This window comes from Myxine glutinosa, chromosome 5, assembly GCF_964187855.1.
Source record: "Myxine glutinosa chromosome 5, kmMyxGlut1.1, whole genome shotgun sequence".
Taxonomy (NCBI): Eukaryota; Metazoa; Chordata; class Myxini; order Myxiniformes; family Myxinidae; genus Myxine; species Myxine glutinosa.
In genome coordinates this window covers 149,734,762-149,759,837 of record NC_136265.1, presented here as the reverse complement: position 1 = coordinate 149,759,837, position 25,076 = coordinate 149,734,762, and the positions used below count along the sequence as shown (strand labels likewise).

At 43.4% G+C, this 25,076-nt stretch overlaps 1 protein-coding gene across 1 annotated transcript in view; it reads right to left on the bottom strand.

The window, feature by feature from the left end:
- Positions 1-1,533: 1,533 nt before the first annotated feature.
- GPATCH11 (G-patch domain containing 11) overlaps positions 1,534-25,076 on the bottom strand; it is a 66,814-nt gene continuing 43,271 nt past the window's right edge. Inside the window, exons 5-8 of the mRNA XM_068097951.2 lie at positions 17,066-17,156; positions 11,756-11,932; positions 2,623-2,704; positions 1,534-2,323 (exon numbers count right to left, since the gene is read on the bottom strand). Of these exons, the coding sequence (XP_067954052.1) occupies positions 2,268-2,323; positions 2,623-2,704; positions 11,756-11,932; positions 17,066-17,156 (406 nt within the window). The 3' untranslated portion in view covers positions 1,534-2,267. The remainder of the gene's footprint in view (positions 2,324-2,622; positions 2,705-11,755; positions 11,933-17,065; positions 17,157-25,076) is intronic.

Genomic DNA, 25,076 nt, shown 5'->3' with positions numbered 1-25,076 from the left:
TCTCTTCAAAAGCGAGCAAAAACACTGAGAGAGAGACTCTTTTTCCAACTGTCGTTTCTCATGAGAACCTTCTGCATGACGCCACCCCCGGCCAGTGGCCGAGTTCCACCGAATCACCCCATGTCTCCTTGACCAATCACAAAGCTCGGGACGTGGCCTGCCAACTTTGCTCTTCCACACCCCTTGTACCACTCTCGGGATGTGGCCTTTTTCCTTATTAGGTTGGTGGGGCGGGCTTTACTTGCCAAACGGCTCTGCCTGGCTTGCAGGGAACGGTTGTTTTTTTAACAGAGGTTTTTATGGCCGGCCTTGTTGTAGTTGTAAAAACGTAGGGAAAAGCCACAGGGGGCAGATCACATACTATGGGAAAACTAACCTTAATCCCTATCTATTTAACACAGCTTCACTTTCCAATCCCCCCCCCCCCCCCCCCTCCCCGTGTGAAGACACATAACAATCTTAAGCTCCAATTTCCCCACTTAAATACATTGAGATGTCACCTACGTGCCCACGGACAATGCTATAACTATACAGTCACACCTTTACTGGGATTCCATCATCTACCCCCACAAACATAACAATAACTTCTGTACACTTTGGATGGCAGAGGTAATAATCATGCACGACAGTCAATCAGAAATGCATTTGCATTGAAGATGTTGAAGCACTGGTGGCCTCGTAGTAGATACTAGACAAGTACCCCAGACATTGTAAGTACAAAATAATTCTGCTTCTGATTCAGAAAGCATTTACATCTATAATGTCTGGGATGCCAGTATGACAGATTTGTAATCGAAGCTCCTGGAAACTAAGGCCACATCACGTGAATTACCACATGGCTCATCTTTTTTGATTTTAAAAGCCAGCTGGCGAATTGATGGGCTTCAAGGATGACTAATCTGCTTGACCTAACTGTTATGGTCTACATATGGCACACGTCAACACTATGAATAGGCCTCGGTGCCCTCACATCAATGTGGCATGAACATCAAAAATGGCGTTCATAAAAAGGCTTCACACGTATGTTCAACATCAAACCCATTTTGATTCCATAGGACGGATGGAAGCAAAAACCTTATAGATCTTCCATCGAAGGACAGCAATTGACGTTGCTGAAGTCTTTGCCATCTTCACGCTCTTTACAGCCTGTGCTGCCCTCTATGGACAACATTTAATTGTCTGGTGAGAAATTACAAACAAAACAGACAGGTTTACCGAGCAAACAAAACATGAAATCCACAATATTCCAAAACAGTCAATGCAAAAACCAACTAAAAAAAAGAAAGGGAAGGAGGAAGTAGGATGCAGCAAGTCAAGGACCATGGAAGGTAGGTAATGCGACATTCCAGCCACACAAGTTGCACAGTTACCCATCCAGGGAGGGTGCCTCTGAAAGCCTTTATGTTGTGTTCAATTGTGGCAAGATTTGTAACCAACAAGCTAATGTTGGTCGGCAGGAAAACCACAGGAATCGCAAATAATAACGGACGAAACATAATAACAATGGTGGTTACAGATCACACATGATCACAATTCCAGGTAAGCAGATTAAGTTTATTTAAGCAAGGAATCAAAAATGGCTATTTATAAGCAACTGCACATCAATGAAGCATGGCTATCATGATGGAAATTGTTTAAACAAACCAAACACAAAAATGCACATGAACAAGATTTTACAAACTCAGAAGCTTGTTTTACAAACTAGGTTAATGGTACATTGCACAAACATCAACTTTCAGAATGTGATGTACCAACTATTGGTACTGCCCCATTCAAAACGGTGCCGTGTTCGTCCGTGGAATCGGACACCAGAAGCACATGTTGCAAAAGGTAGAAGGAAGAAAGAGTAACCCAGTTGCCTGTTCTTGAAAACAAATTTAGCAGGGTAGCAACATGGACTGAGCATTTGACCCAATAAGTAGTTGTAACCCTCTATCTCGATAAGAAATGCTTGGCACACCTGACCGTTACATCATCCTCCTGTAATGCATCTCTCTCAAAAAATTGCAGATCGCTTTTGGGAAGGATTTGTCATGAAATGGAAAAAACATTGTTGGCCAAAAATAATAATATTATGAAGAACTTTTATGCAAACTTTGGAAAACAATATCAACCCAACAAGCTATTCAAACGACTGTGAGAACCGGATGCTGTTTGTTATACACATTGCCAATGGCTCGATAAAGTCATCGCTATTTCAATAATGCATGTGTGAAGCTTTAAATGTTCATAGTTGTGAAGAACCAAAAAAGATTCTTCCTTGTAGTTCAGTCATGGTCTTCAGCAGTATCTCCCGGACAATTTGAGGCAAGGTCTTCATCGTCTACCATTAAAAAAAAGGAAAAAAATGGGGGGGGGGGGGGGGGAAACTCAGATCAGAATCCACTGCTTTACAACAAGATAACAATAATAATAATAATAATAATAATAATAATATATAAGATGAATAAGAAATATACAAGATAAAAATAATAATAAGACAAAGCCCCATTTGGGATAAAACAAATAAATAAATAAATAAAGAGGAATGAATATGGCTGCATGAAGCAACTCAAAATAACAACCAACATGGCTGTTCAGCAACTACGATAACCTTAAAGTATCAGCAGCAAAACGACTGACCATCATAAGAGGTGCCACACCAAACACAGTACAGATGGCGTGCCCGCAGGTATTCGGTAAGTCTCCCCAATTTCTCATGGCTCTGCAACATTCAAGGCATCAATAACATTAGCATTTAATACCCAAAATAACACATCAATAACATGACTGATTATCAACAGAATATATTAGCAATAAAAGTGGTCTGCCCAAACATGCAGAAATGAACCTGGATACAAACATGCCCACCATATATCGGCACTATCAGAGAGTACGGTAGTACTCTCTGTGTACGGATGCCGCAGAAAAAACTTCCTCAAAGTCTCTATCTCTCTCTTTCTTCACTTTTCTATCAATGCAGCTCTTTTATTTAAGGCCTGGCCTCGATGAGAACTATATAGTCCGTGACTGGAGCCTTCAACATAAAAATCCCCCCCAAAAAAATGTCGATCCCATCTGCTACACACAAAACTAAAGTTAAAAAAACCAAATCGGTCAAGCCCGGGAATTCATCTTCTCGTTCATCATAATAAACTTCTTCAGACAGCATACTTTTGAGCTGCCGCTCGCAATGCCAATGATTCTGGTACCATCTGACAGTTTTTTTTTTGTTTTGTTTTTACTTCGTGCAACATCCTTTGGGATTGTAATTTTAATAGCTTGAAAGGATTCCACGAAAAATACAGAAAACTACATTCCTTTGTAAAAGAATAGGAATGGATCTGACAGGTAGGCGGGACTATGACTGTCAATCAGCCCGGTGGGGGCAGCGCCGCTAGACACATTTGCCTGAGTGTAGTTGTATTATGCGTAATAATGTGACATCAATAATATCAGCAGAAATATCATGCCTCGAGAAATCATTTGTTTTTCGCAAGAAATCCCTAAAATAATAGCAAGGAACCATTGCGCCACACGGGATGCACGTGATCACAAACCATCCCTCTCCAGTCACGGTGTCAATGTAAAAGCAAACCACGTGATCAAGAACCTTCTTGAGTCGCGGTTTCTCGGTGGCAGATTCGCCACATCATGTAGGCATCTGGCATCGAAGAGGATAGCCTAAACTTGATGAACAGCCTGAATACATATTTCAATATAATGATCGTAGTTTCCCCATGTCTATGCCCTATGGCGACTGCGGTTGGGGATTAGGAGGAGGGAAGTGGAAGCATGGGGGCACAAAATTATGTTTTGTCCCCGAACATCAGACACCCTCAGTATGCTACAGGTGAGCACATCTATAAAGTTTGTATGACAACATTTGTAAATCAGCAGTAGAACATCTCTATATATTTATAAAAAAGTAAAGAAACAAATAATAAAAACTTTTTTTTTAATGTAAAGGGACGTCACTCCAAAATGTATGTAAACAAGGTAGAATGGTTCTTAAGAAGTAATCATGTGAAACCATTCCTACATCTTTCTTTTAATAATGGTTGTCCATAAAAAAGACAAAGTTATACATGTTTAAAACAAACAAACACACACACACACACACACACACACACACACACACACACACACACACACACACACACACACACACACACACACACACACACACACACACACACACACACACACACACACACACACACACACACACACACACACACACACACACACACACACACACACACCTATTTTGCTAGGCTCGTGCTTTCTGACTCCCTCACAGGTTTATCTCAACTCTAATTCACCATCTGCTTTCATTTTTCATGGTCACTAAGATTGTTTTAGACTCAGTTGCAAAAAACGGGAAAAAAATTTGGACCAAAGTTAACGTTTTAGACAAAAATGCATTTTCAATGAAATGAAGGCCTATAATAATAGGTCAGTGAGGTCAGTGAGGCAAAGAGGTGAGTGAGGGGCAGAGGTGAGTGAGGAGGAGGAAGAGGAGAGTGAGGGGGGAAGAGGAGAGTGAGGAGGGAAAAGGAGAGTGAGGAGGGGAGAGGGGAGTGAGGGGCGGGGAGGAGAGTGAGGAGGGGGGAAGGAGAGTGAGGGGGAGGGAAGGAGAGTGAGGGGGGGAAAGGAGAGTGAGGGGGGAAAGGAGAGTGAGGGGGGAAGAGGAGAGTGAGGAGGAAAAAGGAGAGAGGGGGGAAAAGGAGAGTGAGAGGTGAAGAGGAGAGCGAGGATGGAGAGGGGAGTGAAGATGGAGAGGGGAGTGAGGATGGAGAGGGGAGTGAGGATGGAGAGGGGAGTGAGGATGGAGAGGGGAGTGAGGGTGGAGAGGAGAGTGAGGAGGAAGAGGTGAGTGAGGAGGGAGAGGAAAGTGAGGGAGAGGAGAGTGCGGAGGAAGAGGAGTGTGAGGAGGAAGAGGATGTGAGGAGGAAGAGGATAGGAGTGAGGAGTGGAGAGGAGTGGAGGTAGAGAGGAGTGAGGTGGGGAGGTGTGAGGGGAGAGGAGTGAGGGGGGAAGAGAAGTGAAGAGGAGAGGTGGTGAGGAGGAAGATTAGTGAAGGAGAGAGAGGAGTGAGGAGTAGAGAGGAGTGAGCAGCAGAGAGGAGTGAGTGATGGAGAGGAGTGAGGAGGGAGAAAGGAGTGAGGGGAGGAGTAAGGGGATGGAGAGGTGTAAGGAGGTGGAGAGGTGTAAGGAGGTAGAGAGGTGTGAGGTGGGGAGGAGTGAGGGGAGAGGAGTGAGGGGGGAAGAGAAGTGAAGAGGAGAGGAGTGAGGAGGAAGATTAGTGAAGGAGAGAGGAGTGAGGGGTGGAGAGGAGTGAGTGATGGAGAGGAGTGAGTGATGGAGAGGAGTGAGTGATGGAGAGGAGTGAGTGATGGAGAGGAGTGAGTGATGGAGAGGAGTGAGGAGGGAGAGAGGAGGGAGAGAGGAGTGAGGGGAGGTGTGAGGGAGGAGAGGAGTGAGGGGAGGAGTAAGGGGATGGAGAGGTGTAAGGGAGGAGAGGAGTGAAGGCAGAGAAGAGCAAGGAGGGAAGAGGAGTGAGGGGAGTGGAGGATAAAGGAGTGAGGAGGTGGAGAGGATGGAAAGGAGGTGAGAGGAGAGAGGAGGAGAGAGGCGGGAGGTTGGGTTCCCCACTGGAGAATTAGCTATTTATTGTACTTGGTAAAAGTACATGAGTGACTGAAACACTGAAGTTAGAGATCAAACTGGTCTAATTATATTTTTTCATATTCCAATGGTGTATATAAAGAGTTTATTTAAGGCAAGTTATCTCTTTTCCAATGACGTAATTAAACAATACTTCGAAAAAGTTTGTCTGTAATAAATTGTATTTGTGGACGAACTATGGAAGACATTATTTATTAATTAATAACACTTGGTCTTACGCAATTTTTAATTTGCAAAGCAACGTGTTTGCAAAGCAATTCAATGATGCCAAGTTTAAAAATTAACAACATTAGTAAGTCAGTCGAGGCAGGTTCTCCCCTCCTCCCCTCTCAAGTCAAGGTAGAAGTATCACTCTCCCTCCTCTTCCACCCCTCTCCCCCTTCTCCCACCTCACTCCCCCTTCTCCCACCTCTCTCTCCCACCTCTCTCTCGCACCTCTCTCTCGCACCTCTCTCTCGCACCTCTCTCTCGCACCTCTCTCTCGCACCTCTCTCTCGCACCTCTCTCTCGCACCTCTCTCTCGCACGTCTCTCTCGCACGTCTCTCTCGCACCTCTCTCTCGCACCTCTCTCTCGCACCTCTCTCTCGCACCTCTCTCTCGCACCTCTCTCTCGCACCTCTCTCTCCCACCTCTCTCTCCCCCTTCTCTCCCTTCTCCCTTCCCTCCCCCATTGCTCTGTTCCTTCTCCCACCCCTACTCTCGACGTTCCCTCCTCTCCCCTCCTCCCTGTGCAGTGTGCGTAATGTGAACAGGGGTGGGGTGGGGAGGGAGGAAGATTTGAGGGCTTGAAGTCACATTTTACATAACGTGGAATTACACATTACAAACTATTACCCATGTGCATGCACATGCATTCACATGTTATGTGAAGTAAATAAATTGTGTAGATTACATCATTTCCGTATCTGATGAATTGGCAGTACCCATTTTGTAAAACTCTTCATGCAGCATCCACAAGATGTCCAAATGTCATACATGTCTATGCCCGTGGGTCTGTCATACAGACAAGTCACTCTGTATAGTGTATAATAGGCTAATGCCATCAGTCTGTCTGTCTGTTTATCTGTTTGTCTGTCCCACCCTGGAACACAGAAACGCTCCTTGGAGAGAAAAAAAATTCAGCAAAACTTGCTTCAAATTAATCCAAACCTAAGGGTAAATTGTATTTTTTTTTCAATCGGACCAAAAATTGAATCTGGGCGGTGTATAAGGCAACAGACCATCACTGTGATCGCTCCCGAATTATTTTTTTCCCCTATTAAGAAATATGCCACGATATATTTGCTGTTAAGAAATATGATGATTTTGGAATTTCACATTACTGTACTTACTCCATAGTCTATACAGTATATTTAATAAGCTAATGCTGTCTATCCCCGACCCCCCCACCCCCCCCTAGAAACAAGGAAATGCTCCACGAAGACAATCAATTACATATAAGTTGCTTCAAATTAGTCCACACAGACAGGAAAATTATAATACTGCCTCTATTTGGCTCTTTCAACCAGCGCAAGAATAAAAGGCTTCTCCTTTTATTTTTACATCTTGGTATTTTTACCATGGGCTTCCAGCTAGGTGAAAAAGAATAGCCTGGAGATGTGGAACATTAAAGATTGATGGAAATCTAAATGAAGAACGTGCACAAAATTTCAAACCCAGCATACAGTCATTCACTGTCATCATCACTGCAGTATGCCTGGGCCTCCAGTCAGCCAGTTCATTGATCTTAAATGTATGTCGTAATCAGGCGTGAATTTTAGGTTGAGGGAGGGGAAGCGCAAAACATTCCATTTTACTGAAAAAGATAATTTCGGTGAGCAGAGCGAGGGGAACATTTTTTTGTGGACGTTTCTTTTTGTCATAAATTCTAAAACTATACTAAATATAGACAAAATAGACTCAAATACACTTGAAAATAAGTACTCTAACTCTAACGGCACTCAGTAGAGAGCATACCTCCGCCAGGTGAACAGTTTACGTTTTGTATCCCAGAGTAGACCAGAAAATCACAATACAGAATCACATTTAATCAAAATCATCCATCCACAACTTTTTGAGATATCCTGCTGTATATCGTTTTTGGCCCAACCAATTTTAATTTGGTATAATTAATTAATGTATATAATAATTTATATTAATTATATTAATTATATATTATTAATATTAATTATATTATATTAATATATTATAATATAATATATATATATATATTATATATATTATAATATTATATATATATATATATATATATATATATATATATTATATATATTATATATACTAGGGCATGCCCGTACTATATATATATCTAAAAGTATATCCCCCCCCCTCTATTTACATGCAATGGTTTGGTCCAAAGCGAACGGCTTGCGAGTACGGTGACAATCCCCCCCCCTCTATTTACATGAAATGGTTTGGTCCAAAGCGAACGGCTTGCGAGTACGGTGACAATCCCCCCCCTCTATTTACATGAAATGGTTTGGTCCAAAGCGAACGGCTTGCGAGTACGGTGACAATCCCCCCCCTCTATTTACATGAAATGGTTTGGTCCAAAGCTAACGGCTTGGCGCTTGCGGAGTTTGGTAAAGAAATCGCCATCGCGTGCACAAATGCGCAGGAAAGCGAATGAATCGCAAATTAGTTTTAATTAGTTTTAAAACATAGTTTAACGCCCGAGCGAGTTTAACGCAATCGCAAATCGCATCGCAAAGCGAAAGAATCGCAAATTAGTTTTAATTAGTTTTAAAACATAGTTTAACGCCAACATAGCGCCAACATAGTTTGCCGACGGGAAATAAATGAATACGCTCTCAAATGTGCCATCCGAGGCAGAGTCTGTTCGCCACGTTCGGCACACGTGATAGCTCGCTGCTCTCTGATTGGTTGAATCGTTTTTTGGACATAGCTCGGTAACTACTTCTGCGATTAATTTAAAACCTTGAAAAGGCACATCCTCGGGTCCCCAGCAATATACCTGGCAAGTTTCAAGTATATCGGACCGGTAGTTGTCGAGAAACAGCGGTCACAGACAAACATACAAACATACAAACAAACATACACACAGAGATTAGTGGAATTATAGATAGATTATATTATATTATTATATTAATTATATATTTTATTTGGTATATAATTTAATTAATTTTAATTAATTAATTTGGTATAATTTGGTACTTGGTAATTAATTAATTTGGTATAATTAATGTATAATTTGGTTTTGTATTGTTTTGTTTTGGTTTGGTTTTGGTTTGGTTTTGGTTTTTGTTTGGTTTGAACCCTGGTGTTGGGCTAGCGGCTAGGGTGCCGGCTTAGGATCCTAGGATCCTGGGTTCGAATCCCGGTCGATCGCTGAATTAACGCCAGGGGGGTTGACTCAGCCTGTCATCCTTCCGAGGTCGGCTAATTGAGTACCAGTTCACTGGTAATTCCCTGTTTGTCGCTAAAGGCGGCAAAAAGGGTGGGCGTCAGGAAGGGCATCCGGCCGTAAAACATTGCTTCAAAAAGGGGACCAAAAAAAACAACAACAACCACGGTTCCCGAAAAAGGCCAACCCCCGCTTGCGGGGAAAAATGGCCTCTAAAGGTGGTTATATCGTTTTTGGCCCGATCTCCCAATGGTGAAGAATCACTTAAAAAATTATTCTAGCCGGATCAAAATCCGGATCTTCACCAAAATTGAATCGATTAGTCCTCGTCACACACAACCTGTCCACAGTGTTTTGTCCAAATCCATCTATATTTTTTGGAGATATCCTGCTATATGTTGGTTTTAACCCTATCACTCAATGTTGAAGAATCAGTAAAAAATTTAATAATTCTCATATCCAAATCCATATTCAGATCTACACCAAAATTGAATCGATTCTTCCTTGTCACACACACAACCTCTCCACCAAGTTTCGTCCGAATCCGCCCACAACTTTTTGAGATATCCTGTTATGTATAGTTTTTGGCCCTATCTCCCAATAGAATGAAGGTGAAGAATCACTTAAAAAATTATACTAGCCGGATCCGAATCTGGATCTTTACCAAAATCTAATAATTTCGTCCTTGTCACATACGCTACCTCTCTGCCAAATTTTGCCAAAAACTTTTTGAGACATCTTGTTCACAAACGAACAGACAAACGAACGAACAGACAGACAGACAGTGGTGAAAAAATAACCTCCATCCACCTATGGTGGCAGAGGTAATGAAAAAACATTTGCTCCAAACTCAACATTTATTTTAATTATTTATTTTAATTGCGTGTGTGCATGTGCGTGCGCACACAGGATTATGATAACAGCCAAGGGTGGAAGGTTCAGCAGGTCAGCCAAGGCAGCACTGCTGAATGATGACCTGAGTGTCCCAAACTAATGAAGATGGTACGAGCTCTGCCTGGTGGGCAGTGGTTCAGAAGTGACGTTGGGCAAAGGCTCGTAATAGAGCGAACACGAACACACACACGAACACACACACGAACACACACACGAACACACACACGAACACACACACACACACACACACACACACACACATACACATACACACACATACACACACACACACACACACACGTCTTTGGTATTACTTGAACCTGCGGTACAAACCAGATGACTGTTTTGAGGAGACACCATCTCCTTACTGGATGGCCGTTGGTGCCCTGGGGGGAGAATGGGGGGAGAAGGTCGATGTGTTGTTGATGCAGAGAAGGAGGTTGGAAGTGTTATGTGTACGCGAGACCACATGGAAAGGGGGCATGGCAAGGCGGTTGGTAGGAGGATACAGGCTGTTGCACGCCGGTGGGGATGGAAGGAGTAATCGTGCAGGAATAATAGTATCAGAAGAGATCAGCAAGCAGGTGGTCAGAGTGGAAAGGTGCGAGGGAAGGATAGTCATGGCATGGGTGGTGATACAAAGGCAAATTATGTGTTATGTTGGTATATGGGCCACCAATGGGAACATCTAGGATGGAGAAGCAGGAATTCAGGGACGTACTGGAGAGGATGATGAGAATGATCAAGATGGAGGTGATGCTGTGCTTTGTGGGGGACTTTAACGCACATGGTGGAGTATTGGAGCCACGTGAAGAGGATTGTGTTGGTAAATTTGGTTGGGGAACGACGAATAGAGAGGGGCAAGAGCTGGTGGAGCTAATGGTGAGGAATAGAATGGCCATAGCTGGTTCATTCTTTCAAAAGTGGGAAAGCTACAAGATTGCCTATAGGAGTGGATAGCACCGAGCAGAACTGGATTTGGTAGTGATAAGGAAGTGACAGCTCTGGAGGGCTGATTGCAATACAGTGGCAGTAGAGCATGCTACCACCCAGCACAAGCCTGTGGTGTTTGTGGTGAAGATGAAGAAAAGGAGGGAGGTTAAGAGCAGAGGTCGGAAGGTTATTAGGTGGGGGAAGTGTAGGGTAAACGTCTCCGTAGAGTTCAAGGAGAGGGTAAGGGCCAGGTATGATCAACTTAGCGAAGAAGCGGAAGGTTTGGAGAAGGAGTGGAAGAAGTACGGAGAGGCTTTTATGGGAATTGCAGAAGTGTTGTGTGGTAGGACGTCAGGAAAGGGTGCATCGTCGAGGGATAAAAACCAGGTATGGTGGACGAAGGAAGTAGAGAAGGCAGTTGGTGAAAAGGAGGTTTGGAAGAGGATAGAGAAGATCAAGGATAGAGGGAGGCAGCCCAATGCGGGGTTGCTGCACTTGTATGGGCAGAAGAAGGCAGCAAGGAGAGCTGTGGATAAGCCGAGGAATGATATGGAAGATGGTGTACAACAAGTTTGAAGAGGATGATGGGAGGAAGATGATATATAAATTGGCTCATGAGTAAAGACATTTCAAAAACCATTCATGTTTGGGGATGGATATTTTACAACGAAAAGCTCTTTGTTTGGCTAAGAAACAGGTCGCATTTTATCACCCGTGAATAGCGGAACCGCGAATAGCAGGGTCCGACAGTATTTATTTTTACAGGTGAAAGTTTAATGCAGAATTGCATGGCATGAGTAATTAGAAATAGTTTTGTATTGAACACCTTCACAAAAAGGGATTGAGATGAAAAATATTTTTGCAAACATTTCCGATTCAAAGTGTATACTTACGTTTGGTTCATCGTTTTCTTCTTTCTCTTCCTCCTCACCCTCATCGTCATCGTCATCATCATCCTTATCCTCCGACTCGTTCCCATCCTCATTTTCTTCTCCTTCCTCTTCCTCCTTTTTCTTCTTTTTCGTATTTTCTTGTACCCAAAACCATGCGTCCTCAGGGCAATGTACTCCCTGCATTTTCACCAGCACAGTCCATGTCAGCATTTACATCAGTTAACTTAAAGTACCATGTCCAGACTTATGACATCTGTATATAAATAAGATGTAACGAGATGGAATGTTGTACAGGGTGCCCGTAAAGTCCTTGTGCAACATTGAACTTTTATAACCTTTAATTTACAGATGATATAATCTCAACGGAATCAATCGATAGTTGTGCTTTTACTGAAGGAAACACCACCGTCCACCAACGCTTGACAAATTGACACCAATCGCGTTTACTGATCATTTCGCGAAGCTATTTGTGTTTCAATGGCTTATGGCCAACATCGATCCTAACATTAACACAAAATTTGGAAATCATGCAGGTATGTCTTCAACCCATTATCTTGTACAATTCCTAGATTTCCTGTATGCTGGTGCTGACAAACCTGGTTCAATTTCTACTATTGTTTTAACTGATTTTGGCCTTTGACTTGGTGGATCATACAATGGCAATTAACAAACTGTATACGATGGGAGCAACACATTCTTTGATCCAATGGGTGTGCAGCTTTCTTTCGCACTGTGTTTCTGCAAGTACGGTACAAGGGACAATTTTCCATACCCTCAACAATAACGGGTGTTGTTCCACAAGGAACACGTGTGGGCCTGCTCATTGTTTGGCTGTCGTCAAGGATGCCCTTCAATCATTTGACATTTAACATTGGTAGCGTCACGTCAAATACATTCTCCATGTACCCTCCAATCAAGTCCTCGTGCAATTTGAACAGTGATGTACAGAACCCAAGATGCAACTCAATCCCGCTAAGTGTCAGGTCATGCAGGTTTGTTTCACTCGTCGTCAGCTCCCTCAATCGCAGATCCAACAAAATAATGTCCAAATACAGGAAAATCACCAGGTTAAATGACTGGGTGTTGTATCAAGCAATGACCTCAAGTGAGATAATCACGTAAACTTTATTTGTACCTCAAAGGTTTCAAGAAAGTTGTACATGCTTCGATTATTGAAGAGGTTAACATTTTCTGATCGAAAATTTTCCATATTTCAAATTCTGATCATGGTGTATACATCTTACATTAGACCTATTGTCATGTCTGAAGCTCCCGTTAAGACAGAATCCTTAGCGCCGAGACCATGGCCAAACCGGTCTTTTATTGAAGTGCGTTCAATGAATTATAACTTTATCGTTCGCCAAGGATCATTAATTGTGCCAAAATCGGTGGCAAATGTACACGGAAACAGATACCTCAAACACGCTTTCTTACTTTTTAAAGGATTTATTTAATAAAGTAAAGTACAAGGAGGAGAGTAAACAAGACGCTATAAACAAAAACGGAACAAACCAAGCGAATCAAATGGACACAAAGAGGTAAATGGGAATATTCAAACTTATGTACAATGAATGAATGAATGAATGATCGTTTTAAGGCCATTTTCCCCGCTAAAGCAGGGGTTAGCCTTGCGGGCCCCATGACAATCATGGTTCCCTGCTTGAGGCAATGTTTTTATGGCCGGATGCCCTTCCTGACGCCAACCCTCTTACGATGCGCAGGGATACGGTGTACCTATTCTAACCGGGGTACACACCGGGATCATTCATCCCAGCAAGCTGGTACCCAATTTGCCGACCTCGGAAGGATGACAGGCTGAGTCAATCCCCCTGGCGTTAATTCAGCGATCGACCGGGATTCGAACCCAGGATCCTAGGATCCCAAGCCGGCACCCTAACCGCTAAGCCAACACCAGGACTAAACTTATGTACAACTTATGTACAATGATTGGAAATTAAGCAATTCCTAACCCACGAGGAGCCATAGATCACACTCATGCAACAAAACAATTGTAGGTGAGACTTCCCTTTCCTCTGATATGCAGGGTGAATGCCAAACTCGATGCTAATCACTTTGAAAACCATGTGCAAGATGCAAGCCAGTGAAGACTAGCTCCCAAGATGTCAAAAGCCAAAACAGAGCACAATGAAATTCAGTCACGAGGAAGACCAGCGGCAATCAGCCTCCACCAGGCCTCGTTTACCCCTTTGTTCTTTTTAGATCGAAGCCTCCTGTCCTGCCCTCTGTCTTCTTCCTCCTTGCCCTCCAAAAACACAAGGTGATCCCAGCTGGGGTCAATTCACCCAGAGACAAAGCCACAATCAGTCCCCTCCAAAACTCCTTCGTGGACAGCTTGCTCTCATGCGCCAGACAGATAGCGATGGCCTTTCGCACAGATGTGACACATGTATGTGCCTCTGTCATGGGAAGTCCTCACCAAATAGCCCTGCCTACGAAAATGAGGTGTTTACGCCTTAAAAATTAATGATGAACTTGTCTATTAAATTACATACGATGACTCTTCAGCATCAAGTGTAACAAACGACTTACTCCGACATGTCTCTGTTACATGGCAATCTAAACACTACTAGAAACACGTCACATGGACCATACTACAGTACTACTACACTTACCACAGTCTAGCTATGGAACCTCCCTTTCCTCTCACCTCCTTCCCCCCCACACTTTTCCACGTAACACTATGTCGGAGTATTGTTGTCCAGCAGGAAATTCCTCCTTGATGCAACAGCAGATAGTTATGATTGAAGTATTGCAACCAAAAATAAAGGAATTGGGAAGAACCCAGGTTGCCGTGGAAATAGGTACGTACAGTACGTACAGCGCTGCGAGTTTCAGTTACCACCCGCTGCAGCGGCATCACTGATGTGTAATTATATGTGCATAGTTCAACCCTCAAAGTCCCAGCAAGGAATCCTCAAATCTTTTTAGACGGAATGGATATAGATGCCATAGACCATTAACACACAATTAGGGGCAGATAGAAAAATATGAGAGGGCATTAACTCAGGAATAATTTAGCAGCTAAATTAGCACCAGGAGACCAATCCATTGACAGGGATTAGAATTAGCTTTGCCGGACTGACCGACTAAGAAACCATTACTGTGGGGCTTTAATGGTAAACCCATGGGGAGGTTAAAATTGGTAACGTTCTCTTAAAGAGACGGGCAGTATTAACAATTCCGACAGAGGCCGAGCAAAATATTTCCATTTGCGCAATTTTCTCGATTATCTAGGAATTTCAAGGAGTTTCAAGGACTGTGCGAACCCTGCCCCAAGATGCAAGCATTCTCCCAGTAACCCCATCCTGGTTAGAATTTGACAATCAAGGCTGTCAGGACAACTTTTTCATTCCTCACTTCTCTAGCCTATGGAAACACCTTTGAGAGGCTGCTCTGTATCACTTTTCCTTCCAGGACTTCAAAAGAAAGCACTGCACTGCGATATTTTTTCATCCCCAATTCTGAACCATGATATGTATTATCCCCATTAATCTTTCCTAACCCAACCAGCTTACTTCCTATTTTCAGTATTTGCAGCCCCCTTGCTACGCCCCAACCTCTCGTCTTCCTGTTTGTTCACTTCCGTGACCTTTCTCTCACTGGCATTTCTGTATTGCTCTTCCAAGAGCCTCACTCCTGTAAAGAAAGAAAATTACGTTGTAGACACCACTCTCATACATTTTAGGTGTCCAGTAAATGTGTTGCGCAGATGGTCATTCTGAGGCAACCAATGCTTGCTAATGGAACAATCTAAAAAAAAACAAGACCGAAAGTCTAACAGCGGCGTAGCCGGGCTTGTATAATATTATAAACCACAAACACATATGATCAGCTTTTAAAACAGTCGCTAATGCTGTTTATAACATTAAAAAAGAAATTTCGAGGAATACCGACATCCATGAGGTAAGTTTTACTTGCAGCACTGAGGGAAGATCTACTGTAATCTATATATCCCACAACAGCTGGGTTAATAGCATGCTATGAAAAAACCGAGGGGAATTCCTTACTTCCGCGGTTTAGTCTGAACACCGCTTATCATGGAACCATGAACCATACACCACTTCAAACCATTAACTTTGTATTCACGACATTGGGATTAAAGTGTTATGGTCATATTTACTATATATTATTATTACTATTACGAAAACGATACTACTGAAACGATACACTACTGTATGAAGAAACCTGGGCTGAATTCGTCTGAAGCGTCCGAAGGGTAGGCATAAAGCCTAAGGCCTATACGTACCATTTTGTTGCAAGAGATGTAACGCCGATGCTTTCGATATTTGATGGTCATTTTAACAATCTTCAATTTAGTTTGTGTTTCACACTGAATGAAAAACGCAAAGGTGGAGCATGGTGATTGTGATATATGACAGGTTCGACGATATGTTCGGCTTGAACAAATTGGAATCAAAATGCCTGAGTGTGGAGAGTCAGCCGCCGTACTGCCGTAATGACATCAGACGTAATCACATCACCCTGTCATGTGACCAGATCCTCAGATTGGTATACGTTTGAGGGGACATAAATACATACATACATACAGATGGATAAACACCGTTCTGGATGGCTTTGCCCTATGGGCTATGCCATAAAATTTTGGCACAGGTCGTTTGAAGAATAAACAGACCTATTTTCAGTATTTGCAGTATACTGTATCTAGTTCAAACTAGAACGACACTCGGTACAGTGCATACCTCTGCCAGGCAGAACAGTTTGTTTTGTATCCCAATGATCGGCCAGATCTGGATTCGGACCTGAACTAAAATCTAATCAGCTGTTCTCGTCACCTAACCAACTCATCCATCTAGTTTAGTCATAAGTCATCCATAACTTTTTTTAAATATCATGTTATATATCGCTTTTTGCCCGATCTCTCAATGGTGAAGAATCACTTAAAGTTTAAATAAATCTCGTATCCAAATCCATATTCAGATCTTCACCAGAATCGAATCGATTCTTCCTTGTCACATTGGTTGTGACAATAGGTTGTGTCACTAACCCTAACCCTAATAACAACACAAGAAAAGGAGCAAAACAGGGGGTCACAAAAGGACCAGAATGCTAAACGGTTGCTGCAGGACACTCTTAAACACTTAATTAATAATATACTAAACGATTCTGGACTACTTTACTGCCCAAGGCAGACCCTGTGATACTGCACCAATCAACAAAGTTCACAACATTGTCATAAGCACATTCCTTCCAAACCAAAACTTATCTTTGCCCTCCTGCATATAGAATACTGAGAAATTATCTTTTAAGGGAGGAAGGTATTTCACCTACCATTTGTGCATCAAGCTGCTGGCAGGCACACTGACTCTTCCGAAGATCTGATTCCAGCTGACGGTCCTCCATTTTGCTTCGCACTCGTTTCCTTTCAAAAAGAAGAGATTAAAAAAAAAAAAAATTCTACAGCAAGTCAAAACTCCTGGGAGCCCATGGTGGCCCAAATACATTTTAATACCGAAATGCCAATTTCAAAAACAAAAAACTGCAACCAAAAACCCTCATTACATTTCCTGTAAAAAAGCATAGTTCCACAATAAGCGCAAGGCCACCATAAACGTTAAGCTAACACCAGGCTATCCTCCACAATGACTAACTATATTTTATGCAATAATATTGTCATTTTTATTTAATATATCATGCTCTCTCAATACAGAGCATTGGTTCTGCCAAAGCAGGTTCTTGGCCAGGTTTACAATCCTGCATATCTGACACAGGAACTCAAGACAGGAATTTGGAATTCAGCCAGGGTGCCGGCGATACCTCACCTACTCTTCGCAAAGGACACCATTGGATCCTTAACATCTACCAACTAATGCCAGCAGACAGGATGCCCATTTTAATGTTAATCCAAGGGATGGCACACACTGGCAAATTACCCTGCCTGTGAAACAACAGGATTATCGTTTATAGCTGGGCGAATATTCAAACCCAGGCTAGATAGCTTAGATATAAGTGTGCATAGTTTGAAGCCATCCTGCCAGCCAGTCAATTGGAAGGAAAACAATTACCAAGTTTTTAGGTATAATTATAAATGAATATTTGACATGGAATAACTACATAAAACATACATCCACTTCAATTTCATGCAGTATTGTCACACTCAAAATGGAAATATTATTTGCTGGTTAACGGAGAGAAGAGAGAGGGGCCAGGGAGCAGGGGGAGAAGAGAGGAGCCGGGAAACAGGGGGAGAGGAGGGAGGCCGGGAACAGGAGCAGGGAGGAAAAGGGCCAGGAACAGGGGGAAAAGAGAAGGACCTGGAAACAGGGGAGAAGAGAGGAGCCGGGAAACAGGGGGTGAGGAGAGAGGACGGGAATATGGGGAGAGGAAAGGGGCCAGGAACAGGGGGAAAAGCGAGGGGCAGGGAAACAGGGGGACAAGAGAGGGGCAGGGAAGCAAGGAGGATGTGGGATGGGAAGGAAGTAAGGTGGCAGCGGGGCGTGAAGGAAGCAAAGAGTGGGTGGGGTGTGAAGAAAACAGGGAGCGGCCTGGTGTAAAATTAAAAAAAAGGAAGAGGTAGAGTATGAAGGAAGCCAAGATGGGGTAGGGCATGGAAGAAGCAACAAGGGGGAGCAGTATGGGGTTAATTGACATGTAATCAGGGACGCTGAGTATGTGTGGGAGTGGAGGATCCTGGAGCGCATGTAGGGGAATCCGGGTGTTAAGATGACATAGTTTGTCACCATAGTCCCACATACAGTATAAAAGGGGTTGTATTTATATGGCATGACGATTTAAGGCACAAAGCTAGCGCTATATGAACACGATGGTGGATGAGGCACGAGTCTTCTAGGGATGGGAAGGAGCGAATGGAAAACAGACTGGGAGAAAATTGTTCGGAATGAAGTATCTGGGAAGATTTAACATTATAAAAATTGTCGTTTAAAAAGGCCTAAATTGATGGAGAAGGGAGGAAGAACAATGGAGAAGAGGAAAGAAAGTCTGTCGTTTTTTTGATTATGAAACAGAAGGTATAAGGAAGGGGTTAAAACGAGGTTGGAGAATAATGGGACAGAGGGGGTGGAGACACGCAAGTGGGTATGGGAAAGTTGGAGAAAAAAAAATAAGAATAGAAAAAAGAAAACGGTAAACTAAGCTCTGTCGGTATCAATTTTTTCTGATATCGATATTTTTTTTTTTAAACGATATCGGAATTTTTAAAAAAATATATATACAGGTTCCAAAAATAGGTAATGGTCTATTACGTATTCATATATGTACACATAATTGACACATCGTAATTCATGGCATACAAGCACTCGATCTTTACAAATGGCAAATGTTTTCGTACGTTAGAGAATATGGTTGATAAAGACAGTAAAACGGGGTTCAGTTTTGTCCTTCGCTTACTTTATTATTGCAGAATAATTTCTAAAGACAATAGTTGATGACCATTAATTTTAGGTAGCAGGTGTCTGTTTGGCTAGCCAGCTCAGTAAATATTATAGTTCAGTAAAAAGCAATACGATGATGAAATGTACAGTATCGGTATCGGTAATCGGCACAGGTTTTCAAAAACACTCGATTCATATAAAACAAGAGCAAGAATTGCTTTGCAATACATGTCCCCTGCCAAGTCTTAGTTCAATACCAGTAAACACATCGGTGCCAAAAATAACCCGATGTACATGTACATGTAGCAAAAACATGCATACGGCTTATATGCATATATAATAGTCCTTGAGCCAACCGGCCATATTTTGAAGTGAATGCTCCGGCGGGGGGAGTAATTCTCATTATGATTTTCCATTAGACCAATGTCTCAAGTGTCAGAAAAGGTGTGATGGACATCTGAGAACGGTAGCTTAGTGCCCGGATGGACGCCATCTTTGAAACCACCCAGCTCGAAAATGCCCATTTGGTGGGGTACATTGTTGCACGTGTATCTGGACTTCTATACTAGCTATCGATGTGCGGTTGACGACTAAATATACGTCCGATGTGTACCGTCTAAATAAAAAATAATATGAAGCATTTTGTTTTAGATTAATTATTATAAAAATCAATTATCGAAAAAAAATCATATATTTTTCAATATTTTATTATTAGACTTGTACTTTTTTTAGTGAAACAACACTGGTATGATTTTCCAAATTATGCATTGTGCTACACCGTTTATCTGTCTATAAAAATAACTCAAAAACTAAAACATATCATCCACCACGAGTTTACAACAAAAAATATATGAAAAGGCATGCACTTTCCACAAACCGAAACTATGTCAGTTGGAATTTCCCGCCGATAATCAACCCACAGAACCCAGTGCCGAAAGTGACGTCAGTCTATTCTATATCTATATTCTATATTCTATATCTCAGTCTGAGATTTGTTGCGGTGACCTGATTAATTTCTGAGGGGGGGGGGGGGGGGGGGGTGGGTGGCTTAAGAACTAAAAGTGAACATGTTAGATGGCGCCACATACAACTCTATTATAGAGTTGTATTGTGACGCCATCTAACATGTTCACTGACTTGGATGAGTATGTCTATGTAAGCTGGCGAGCTTTTCGGATATCGGAGTAATCTAACGTCAGTCTTTTTGTTCTTTCAGCTGAGATGGCCGGTGTCGAGGCGAAACGGGCGAAGATTGAACCTGAGTCCGGAACGTGCATCCTGTGCAGCAAGAAGTCGCCACTCTCTGAACTAAGCAAGGCAGCGGGCAACAGTTCTTGGAAGACATTGTGTGACGCAGCCGCAGTTAGAAACTTTTATCCAATTCTAAAGCTAGTCCAAGAAGGCGCAGTTGAACTTCCTAATATTCCAATATTATACCATAGGGCTTGTAGATCAGACTTCACTCACAAAAACCACCTAGCTACTTTGACCAATGCAGCTAGAAGTTCTTCAGTTGATACTGGCGATGCGGTGCGACGGCGATCATCACGGGAAGAGACAGGATCAACTTCAACGGTCTACGATGATAAATGCATTTTTTGCCAGCATGCTTCAAAATTCATAAAAGGCAGTCGTACCCGTGAAACAGTTGTCTTGGCTGTTGAACTTCGAGCAGATAAGACAATAAGAGATGCTGCGACAGCTCGCAATGATGAGAGAGTTTTGGCATTGACTACACGAGATATGGTTGCAGCTGAGGCTCACTACCACTTCTCCTGCTATAGAAACTACACACGGCCCCAAAAACCTCAAGTAGAAACTGACATTGAAGATAATATCGAGAAAAAAGAAATGATACGATGTATATTCAATTTCATTCGCACTGACTTGTTCTTGAACCCGAGGATTGTTCCAATAGTTGATGTTGCAACAGATATCCTGTCTTCAGATACATTTTCAGTTGATGTTCGTGACTCCATCAAGAAGAATCTGCAGCGCACATTACAAAGAGAGTTTGGAGAATCGCTCATCTTCTTCAATGTGAAACACCGTGTATACTTGATGCCCGATAATCTGACAAAGCGAGAGATTGCTGCAGAGTGCGTAAACCTGAAAGCAGAAGTGAAAGCATTTGAACGAACGGACGGTGAAAGTAACATTGTGCGTGCAGCTACTTCACTGCGACACCAGATCAAAGATGCTCATTACAATGAACGTTGGCCGCCTCAGCCAGCAGAACTCACTTCAGATTACGTGAAGATACCAGATTCTCTTCGTGTATTTCTGCATACTTTGATTTGCGGGAGTGGGGGTAGCTCTGCGCCTGCCGACACACTGGTATGGTCGATGGCTCAAGATATCATCAATGCTGTACACCGGGGTACCATCAGAACATCGAAGCATGTCCTACTTCCGTGGGTCATGAAAACGCTCACCGGTAATACAGAGGTCATCAGAATATTGAATCGACTCGGGCACGGATGTTCGTACACAGTTCTGGAAGAAATCGAGACAGCGCTATGCATAGACAAATTAGCAAGTGTGGAGAAAGATACAGTACCACTTCCGTCACATGTGCACCCTTCGGTCCCGACTGTATTAGCATTCGATAACATCGACAGGCTAGAGGAATCGCTGAGTGGTGGCGGAACATCGCATCGCGTCAACGGTATCATCGTCCAACCGAAGTCGCAGTCGTGTTTGCCGCCCCAACCTCCATCGGCAGTATCCAAAGCAGATAAGAAGCGATCTATCCCGTCATCCAGCGATTTAGTTCCAATATACAGCGGTGGGAAACGAGAGGGCCCACCTGCAATCAAGCCTGCAGATCTTTCTGACACTCTTGCAGGCGCAACATCCCTTGCGCAGCGCCGAAATCACGTATGGATTATGACTCGCATGCTGGAACCATGCGACCAGACAATCAGTTCGTGGACTGGTTTCAACATCATGACTAGAGATCGTGTTCAGGTGACGGAAGATGTAGTTGGCTACCTGCCGACTATAAACGCGCCTGCCACAGATATGGCAACAGTGCAAGAAATCCTCAGAGAAGCTCTGAACATCATGTCATCACTTCAGCTTGAGCGTATACCGGTGGTGCTAGACCAGGCACTATTTGCTAAGGCGACCGAAATAGCATGGAAAGATGTCGATCGATATGGAAGAATCGTGCTCATGATGGGGAACTTCCATACCATCTGTAACTTCATGTCGAGCATTGGGAAAATGTTTGGAGATGCAGGCCTTCGGGATGTAGCTGTTGAGTCAGGAGTAATCGCTGAAGGTTCCATCAACAGGGTTCTGGAAGGCAAGCAATACAACCGTGCTGTGCGACTCCACAAGTTGATGTACGAGGCACTAATGCGCATCATTTGGAAGGGCTTCCAGGTGTGGATAGAAAGCAATCATCCTGACAAGGAACCCCAGATTCGAAGCACTGACCTCAAAATTCGCAGCATCAAGGAGGATGTTTGCCACGAGACTCTCGCTGCTGCTCTCGATGATGATTCATGTGTACAGAGCTTTGACATGTTCGTGAAATACCTACATTTTCTGCGAACCAAACATGGAGACCTGGCTCGCTTCTGGATGATGTATATTGATATGGTAGAGACCCTGCTGGGGTTGATTCGTGCGGATAGAGAAGGCGACTGGATGCTTCACTTGGCTTGTGTCAGAAGAGTGATCCCTTGGTGTTTCGCAATGAACAAGGTGAACTATGCTAGATATCTACCAGTGTACTATGCACAGATGACGCAACTCCACGAAACATGCCCCGAGTTGTACAGGCATTTCAATCGAGGCTACTTCTCCGTACAGCTTAGACCAGGGAATCCATTTGCCAGAATCGCTGTTGATCAGACAACAGAAGAAACAGTAAACAAAGATACGCAAACAGCTGGAGGAACACGAGGTTTTAGTCTTCGACAAGGGGCTGTGTCACGATACTATCTAACTGCAGAAAATCGGGCTACTGCACTGAGGCAACTACGAGAAACTATCCTTGTGAATGGCAGCGACACATCTCACGCCAAGCACCCTGACTTGTCTACTTCTCGCATCAAACGTGATGAGTCTGGCGTCACAGCTATCTGTGATCTACTGGAAAATGACTGGACCAATCCATTCGCCGATGATCCGTCATGTCTTCTCAGTATATCTACCGGAGCGGCTGCGAGGGAGGACGTTTCTAATGACCTACTCAACACCCTGCAAAAGGGGGAAGCGGCGTATCAAAGCTTCCAGAAACGTCTTGAAGAGGGAACAGGCTTTCATGACACATTGAACAAGCTAAACTTGAAGACCTTTGGTAAGATCAAGCAGAAAGTTGTGAAGGGCACCAACAAGGAGATCGTCCTGAGAGCTGACAGACAACTGTTTGCCACCATGATACTCATCGCCAAGACAAGGAACCTCGACATGCAACTTGTCCTTTGTCACCCACTAGGGCCGTTACCATGGTCTTTGGCAAACGTTGATGGGTCAATGAAAAAAACGAACAAAGCTGCACTTGCGAAACACATGGAAGGTCTTGTGGAACCAGCCGAGAACGTTGACAAGCGAAGTGCAACAATAATTGATGCGATGGCTCTCATACAAAAGATGCATGGCGAGAACGACACGTTCGAAGAACTATCTGACCGCATCCTTGCTGCAGCGCTTCACGCTGGTCAAGGCAGTGAGCGCATCGATGTTGTCTTTGACACATACACAGAAGAATCCATCAAAGCAGCTGAGCGTGTGAACCGCGGTTCAAATGAAGGCATCAGTTTCAGCGAGATCAGACCCGCACACAAAATCATGAACTGGCGGCGTCTCCTTGCTTGCAGCCAGACAAAGGAGAAACTGGTTGTGTTTCTGGCGGAGTCGTGGAAACATGAAACAAATCGTGAAAAGCTAGGCAACAGAACACTGTATGTCACCTGTGGTGAAAAATGTCTGGTACTGACCCGCGATAGGTGGAAGTTGGTGCAAGCACTCGAATGTAGCCACGAGGAAGCAGACACGCGTATGTTTCTCCACGCAAAGCATGCCGCTACCCACTACAAGACGATCATCTTAGTGGCAGATGACACCGACGTTCTGATCATCAGTCTTCATCTCAGCAGAACCATCGATAGTCAGCTCTTCATCAGACGAGGAACAAAGGTTCGAGTCAGAATGATCGACGTTGGAAAGTTGGCTGCGGTATTGGGGTCTGGAGTTTGCAGTGCATTGCCAGGGCTTCATGCATGGAGCGGGTGTGACACTGTGAGTGCTCTGACTAGCCAAGGAAAGATAAAGGCTTTGAAGCTTGTGCAAGCGAATGAGCTGTATCTTCAAGCATTCACAGATCTGGGATCTTCGTGGAATGTATAGTCTAGTAGGAAGACTAGGTCCCCCTGCACCCCCCGGAGATATACTTCTAATCAGTGTTTCTAGATTGGAAAAAATGTGTAGAAAATGACTAGCTATGGCCCCAAGCTGAAAAAATGTCCCACATACCATTTTTATGCAAATTACTGCTGCAAATTTTATGCAAAATTATGCAAATTTTATGCAAATTTTTGATGAGGAGTAGAGTTGAGGGGTCTTTGAGGGCTTCATCGAGGTGCTCTCGGTTGCAAGACTGGGTCATTCTGAGAAGCACAGCAGGGTCAGAGATCATGATGTTCTCCTCCTCAGTGAATCTCTCCATCAACAGCCTCTCCATTGCCTCACACACTGTTTTGAGGCAAAAGAGGGACTTTGCGTAGGCCTTTCCACTGAGAACACCTTTGAGAGATCCACTTGTTACTAGTTGTGCCTCAAAGAGAATCTCTGCATATCCAGAACCACGCATCTTGTGTCCAGTGAGCATCCCGATGTAGTTCATGGATGTGTGGAAGGGTCCAATCGTTACTACATGACTAGCAAATTCATTTGGCCAGCGCCAGATGATGGGAAGGGCTTTCATGCAGACACCCAGA